General features: G+C 40.2%; 1 protein-coding gene across 2 annotated transcripts in view; it reads left to right on the top strand.

Annotated features, from left to right (window-relative positions):
- Positions 1 to 7500, top strand: part of LOC144956455 (uncharacterized) — a 96170-nt gene that overhangs the window by 15735 nt on the left and 72935 nt on the right. For both annotated transcript variants that reach the window (XM_078886969.1, XM_078886960.1), the window contains exon 13: positions 2819 to 2937. In XM_078886969.1, the coding sequence (XP_078743095.1) occupies positions 2819 to 2937 (119 nt within the window). The remainder of the gene's footprint in view (positions 1 to 2818; positions 2938 to 7500) is intronic.

The following is a 7500-nucleotide window of genomic DNA, read 5'->3' as shown; positions in this document are numbered from 1 at the left end:
AATCGGCGATCTCAAGAAGTGGGTGAGAGAAGGATCTAGAAATGACTTTGGGTTTGAAACGAATATTTTTGTGTTCGTGGATAGCTCACACGGTAGAGCCACGCTCTCACCTGCCAGGCGGAGTTGTCGTACCAATAAGGTTGCAGGTTCAAACCCCACCACCGCCGCGAAAAAAATTTTTATACTCTATTGTCTTCTGGCACTTTTCTACTCACTTCATATCTTGTTGTTACCAACATAAGTGCCTGCTCCACTCACTTTTCTGAATTAAAAATTCACCCCATACACCGGAGCATACTCCATGTCTCAATCGTTTCTATGTTATATGTTTGTGATGAGAATATTGGCTATTAAGCTTAACTGCTGGTCAAAATTACTTCGCGATGGTGGTGAACGAATCGGCGATCTCAAGAAGTGGGTGAGAGAGGGATCTAGAAATGACTTTGGGTTTGAAACGAATATTTTTGTGTTCGTGGATAGCTCACACGGTAGAGCCACGCTCTCACCTGCCAGGCGGAGTTGTCGTACCAATAAGGTCGCAGGTTCAAACCCCACCACCGCCGCGAAAAAATTTTTTATACTCTATTGTCTTCTGGCACTTTTCTACTCACTTCATATCTTGTTGTTACCAACATAAGTGCCTGCTCCACTCACTTTTCTGAATTAAAAATTCACCCCATACACCGGAGCATACTCAATGTCTCAATCGTTTCTATGTTATATGTTGTGGATGAGAATATTGGCTATTAAGCTTAACTGCTGGTCAAAATTACTTCGCGATGGTGGTGAACGAATCGGCGATCTCAAGAAGTGGGTGAGAGAGGGATCTAGAAATGACTTTGGGTTTGAAACGAATATTTTTGTGTTCGTGGATAGCTCACACGGTAGAGCCACGCTCTCACCTGCCAGGCGGAGTTGTCGTACCAATAAGGTCGCAGGTTCAAACCCCACCACCGTCGCGAAAAAAATTTTTATACTCTATTGTCTTCTGGCACTTTTCTACTCACTTCATATCTTGTTGTTACCAACATAAGTGCCTGCTCCACTCACTTTTCTGAATTAAAAATTCACCCCATACACCGGAGCATACTCCATGTCTCAATTGTTTCTATGTTATATGTTTGTGATGAGAATATTGGCTATTAAGCTTAACTGCTGGTCAAAATTACTTCGCGATGGTGGTGAGCGAATCGGCGATCTCAAGAAGTGGGTGAGAGAAGGATCTAGAAATGACTTTGGGTTTGAAACGAATATTTTTGTGTTTGTGGATAGCTCACACGGTAGAGCCACGCTCTCACCTGCCAGGCGGAGTTGTCGTACCAATAAGGTCGCAGGTTCAAACCCCACCACCGCCGCGAAAAAAATTTTTATACTCTATTGTCTTCTGGCACTTTTCTACTCACTTCATATCTTGTTGTTACCAACATAAGTGCCTGCTCCACTCACTTTTCTGAATTAAAAATTCACCCCATACACCGGAGCATACTCCATGTCTCAATCGTTTCTATGTTATATGTTTGTGATGAGAATATTGGCTATTAAGCTTAACTGCTGGTCAAAATTACTTCGCGATGGTGGTGAACGAATCGGCGATCTCAAGAAGTGGGTGAGAGAGGGATCTAGAAATGACTTTGGGTTTGAAACGAATATTTTTGTGTTCGTGGATAGCTCACACGGTAGAGCCACGCTCTCACCTGCCAGGAGGAGTTGTCGTACCAATAAGGTCGCAGGTTCAAACCCCACCACCGCCGCGAAAAAAATTGTTATACTCTATTGTCTTCTGGCACTTTTCTACTCACTTCATATCTTGTTGTTAGATGAACAAAGAATTAAAAGTTAATGACCAAGCGAAGACAATGAAAAGAACCTACAGGTCTCATTCATGTAAGAAAATAAGCAATCTTTAGAGCTATCTCATAAATAAATTGTATTTCTTTGAGAAATCTATATACCTATATTCATTTCTGAAAGTGTACACATTTTAAGGACAACATTCTAGCACATTCTGATGATGAAAATTTTACACTCATGTATTGAACAGTATAACTGTTTGTTTATCAGTATATGACAAGGCTTTATTCAACAAAATTAATAGCCTACATTTTAGTTACTTGGTTTCCAAAATAATCATGAATTTTTGGAGCTGTTTTAGGAAAGAAAACCGTTTAGAATTATTTCCAAGATTAATGTCTACAATAGGAGTTAATGCTTTTATAATTACTAAGGTAATAGATGGGCAAATTAGATTCAAGAAGCAAGAATCTGTGTTAAGACTAATCAAGAGATTGAGGCTTGCGATAGCTGATGTTGAGATTCATTAATTGTTGTGTTGAAGACAGCGATTGGGTAAGAAATGGGTGCTCAATATGCTGGGTGATATGCTCTTGAATTTTGTTTATTCATTTTTTTTTCATTTCAGTGTTTTAATTTTAAGAACTGGTTTAGGGCAGGAAAATCACCTGAGACCTAGATCTATTTTTTCTACTTATGGAGCGATCTACCAAGTCTCTGAGTAGAGACATTAAAAGATACACCTCAGACAATCAGGAAATTTTGATAATTTTTCTACTTTGGGAAAAGTACATTGATCGTAATACATAGTCTGACTGAGTCAGTCGGTTTATTTGAATGAGAAGTTACATGTGCTATTTTTATAATTTGATTGTATTTTAAGTACAAGTTGATATAATTAATGAAAATACTTCGACTATTGTAATGGAAATATTGAAAAGGACCTTATTCATACATTATTTATCTTAAGTAATTCCACTGAGTTTCATAAGAATAAACATACCCAAGCATTTCTCTTATCTCCCAGAAAAATGAAGGAGGCCTCTATCCACAACTGTTTATGTGCTTATATCACACAGTGGCTCAACTGACCCGGATAAGACAAACTTCTCGCAGAAACATGGACAAAATCACACCCATTTCCCAGTAAGTGTTTTCAATCTATTTTAACAATAATTTTGTTAAGATTTCATGGAAATAAACTTTATATCAATGGCATCCACTGTTTCCATTCTTTTATCATTTCCGTTTAATTTTTAACTGTCATAATGGTGATAATGATGGTATTATGGTAATGATAAGATGAAGAGGAAGAAAGAGAAGGATGAAGAAGAAGATGGTGATGATAATAATAATAGTAATAATAATAATAATAATAAGAAGAAGAAGAAGAAGAAGAAGAAGAAGAAGAAGAAGAAGAAGAAGAAGAAGAAGAAGAAGAAGAAGAAGAAGAAGAAGAAGAAGAAGAAGAAGAAGAAGAAGAAGAAGAAGAATCATAATAATAATAATAACAATAACAACAATGAATACCCCGTGTGGTGTCCGGGGTCCCTCAACTGAGAGGGTCAAGAATAGCCCAACGCCAAGCCTGCGTGTCGTAAAAGGCGACTAATGGTGTGTGATTCTCCCATCTTCGAGTCACCTGGTCCTCCAGGTTGGGGGTTGGCAAAGGGTTAACACCCTTTCCGTTAAACTCAAATCGTTACAGAAACGCAGACAGACAAACCAAATCCTTTTTTAAGCTTGGGCGACCGAAGAGTTTCTGGAATTACAGAATTTATGAAGGACAACAGACAAAGCCGAAAGGACTCTGCTGACCCGATGACGTCTTCGCCAAACAAGCAGCTTCGAATTGCGTCGTGGAACGTTCGCACCATGTATGAAGCAGGAAAAAGCTCTCAAGTTGTGACTGAGATGAGAAGATACAGGCTGCATATACTTGGAGTAAGCGAAACCCACTGGATACAATCCGGACAGAAACACCTCAAGTCTGGGGAGAAGATTTTATATTCAGGGAGAGGGGACAGGATTCATACACAGGGAGTAGGAATAATTCTAAGCAAGTTTGCCCAGAAGTCACTGAGAGGATGGGAACAACACGGAGAAAGGATCATCATGGCGTCCTTTACAACACGGAGTAAGAAGATCAGCATGAACATTGTACAGATCTATGCCCAACAAACGATGCAACAGATGAGGACAAAGATACATTTTATAGTCTGCTACAACAAGTCATTGACAAGTTGCCAAGGAAAGACGTCAACATATTGATGGGAGATGCTAATGCAAAAGTGGGACAGGATAACGTAGGTTATGAAGGTATCATGGGACGTCATGGCATGGGAGAAATGAACGATAATGGTGAGAGATTTGCAAATTTCTGTGCATTCAACAGTTTGGTGATTGGAGGATCAGTGTTCCCCCATAAGAGGATCCAAAAAGCAACTTGGGTCTCACCAGATGGTGTGACAGAGAATCAGATTGATCATTTTTGTATCTCTCGTAGATTCAGATGTTCATTGGAAGATGTGACGGTACGGAGAGGGGCAGATGTTGGATCAGACCACCACCTGCTATTGGCAAAGCTTAAGCTCCGACTCAGAAAACACGGGGCCAGATCACATACAAGAAAAAAATTCGAGGTGAATGGACTTGATGGGGAAAAGAATGAGGAATTCAAACTACAATTGAGTAATAGATTCCAACCTCTTACTGAGCTCGAGGAGGACATAGATGTAGAGTCACATTGGGCAAAGATCAAGGAAGTCTACATAACAACTTGCCACGAGGTATTGGGGGTAAAGAAATCGGAACATAAAGAATGGATAAGTCCAACCACCTTGGACCTTATTGAAAAGAGGAGAACAAGGAAGGAACAAGTGAATGTAAGCCGAACAAGGGCTTCAAGACTGGATGCACAAGAGCAGTATCGAGCCATAGCTAAGGAAGTCAAAAGATCTGTGAAGAAAGACAAGGAAGCATTCATGAACAGACTTGCAGAGAAAGCAGAAGCAGCAGCGACTGGAGGACACATGAGGATCCTTTATCAAACTACCAAGACACTTGCTGGAAAATATGGGAAACCAGAGATACCAGTCAAAGACAAAGATGGGAAAACTATTTTTGGAAAAGAGGCTCAATCTGAACGATGGAGGGAACATTTCAACTGCCTTCTGAACAGACCACCACCAGACAACCAGCCAGAAATTTTGCCTGCAAGGATTGAGCTACCAATTAGCTGTGATCCACCATCGATAGCAGAGATTGTGGGTGCCATTAATAAGATGAAAAGGGGGAAAGCTGCTGGACCAGACCAGATTCCACCGGAGGCTCTAAAAGTTGATGCGGAAAGAAATGCTGAGGCCCTGCACCCACTATTTGAGAGAATCTGGAATGACGGGATATTCCCAAAGGATTGGAAGGAAGGACATCTTATCAAGCTTCCAAAGAAAGGGGACCTCAGTAATTGTAATAATTATCGAGGCATCACTCTTCTTTCTATCCCAGGAAAGGTTTTCAACCGAATTATTTTAGAGAGAATTAAGAATGCAACAGATGCTAAACTGCGGGACGAACAGGCAGGTTTTCGGAAAAACCGTTCAACCACCGACCAGATTGCCTCTCTGCGAGTCATAGTGGAACAGTCTATAGAATGGAACTCTCCTCTTATTGTCAACTTCCTGGATTACGAGAAGGCTTTCGACAGTATTGACAGAGAAACATTGTGGAAAATTCTGGCACATTATGGACTCCCTGAAAAGATAGTAAACCTCATTAAGGAAATGTATGAAGGATCAAGTTGCAGGGTTGTACATGAAGATCAGCTTACTGACAGCTTTGAAATTAAGACTGGTGTCAAGCAGGGATGCTTGCTCTCTCCATTCCTGTTCATTCTTGCCATTGATTGGCTAATGAAGGAAACCTCCAAAGGGAGAAGAAATGGGATACAGTGGACCCCCTGGACACAGTTGGATGATCTGGATTTTGCAGATGATCTGGCTCTTTTGTCCCACACCCAGGACCAGATGCAAGCAAAAACCACAATTATAAACAGCCTCTCGGAATCAATTGGTCTAAGAATTCACCCTGCAAAGTCAAAGGTCTTGAGGATAGGTACGCGTCAAAGGGAGCAGATCAAAGTAAAAGATCAGGAACTCGAAGATATAGACACTTTCTGCTATCTCGGAAGTATAATTGACAAGGATGGAGGCACGGAAGCAGAGGTGAAAGCACGAATAGGAAAGGCACAGGCTGCATTCACATCTTTGAACAGAGTTTGGAGAACTAAAGATATTTCCCTTCGACTAAAGCTAAGACTTTTCAACTCAAACGTGAAGTCTGTCCTACTGTATGGATGTGAAACTTGGAACGCATCACAGGCATGTATAAGGAGGGTACAGATTTTCGTAAACAGGTGCATGCGTAAGCTACTCAGAATAAAATGGATGGATAGAATAAAAAATGAAGAAGTATGGAAAAGAACACAGCAGAAACCAGTGGGAGAGGAAATAGGAAGAAGACGATGGAGGTGGATTGGACACACGCTTAGAAAGAATGACTCAACTATAACAAAGAAAGTATTGGACTGGAACCCTCAGGGTAGAAGATCAAGGGGAAGGCCACGAGGAACATGGAGAAGAATTAAAGAAGCTGATATACAGAGAAGTGGTAAGACCTGGAATGAGATAAAAAAGTTGGCTCAGGATAGAGAAGGATGGAAACTGTTTGTCTGTGGCCTATACCCTGACCCAGGGTGAAAAAGGCAATGATGATGACAACAATGAATAACACTTTTTATAGCACTTTACCGCGTTTAAACAGGCACTAAGCACTTTACATCGACATGTTCAATCTTCAATGGCTGGCATTTGCACGGGCCCATCACTGCAAATGTTCCGTTAGAGTCCAATCAAAACAGGGAACAGTCACAGATTACTTTGACGAGCAAGTGCATTTAAATTGTTTTGAAAGTTTCCAAGCATTCAACGTTCATTATGTCTAGTGGCAGAACATTCCAGTCACCTATTGTTCGTGGGAAAAAGCTGTATTTGTATGTGTCTGTTCTTGTAAATGATTGTATGCATTGTGACCCATTGTATCTACATGTAATATATCTATCTTATTTGCTTTTCATGTAGTTGGGAGTAAAGATGGATATGTTTGGGTCATTGATAATTTTGTATAAGGTAACAATACGGGTTACCTTGCACCGTTTTTTCAATGGTTTCAAGTGACTGGAGGAAGGACAAGACACAACCCGATTCTCTGGATTTGCATCTGGTTGCGTATCTTGCAGCTGCTCTTTGTACCTTTTCAATCTTGTCCTCTTTTATGTAGGGGTCCCACACAGCACTGACACATTCTAGTATTGGCCTGATAAGCGATGTGTACGCCTGGGCTTTAATTTTTTGTGAGCATTGCTTTATGTTTCTTTTCAGAAACCCTAGCATCCTACTTGCTTTTGCTGTGATATGTTTTATATGGGTTTGCCATTTTAATTTCTTATTGAGATGGACTCCGAGGTATTTTATATAGTTGGCATGTTATAAAGAATGATCATGCATTGTGTAATTGTGAGTATAAGGCTCTATCTTGTTTGATATTGACATGGCATAGCATTTATGATGGATGGAACTTCATGTGCAATTATAAACAAATACATAAACAAACAGATTATTAATTGATTAAAGTTGGAGCAAATGGGCTTTT

This window comes from Berghia stephanieae, chromosome 1 (assembly GCF_034508935.2).
Source record: "Berghia stephanieae isolate SIO BIC M18660-M18661 chromosome 1, UCSD_Bste_1.3, whole genome shotgun sequence".
NCBI lineage: Eukaryota > Metazoa > Mollusca > Gastropoda > Nudibranchia > Aeolidiidae > Berghia > Berghia stephanieae.
Note: the sequence above shows the minus strand (reverse complement) of the source record. Positions and strands in the feature narration are given on the sequence as shown.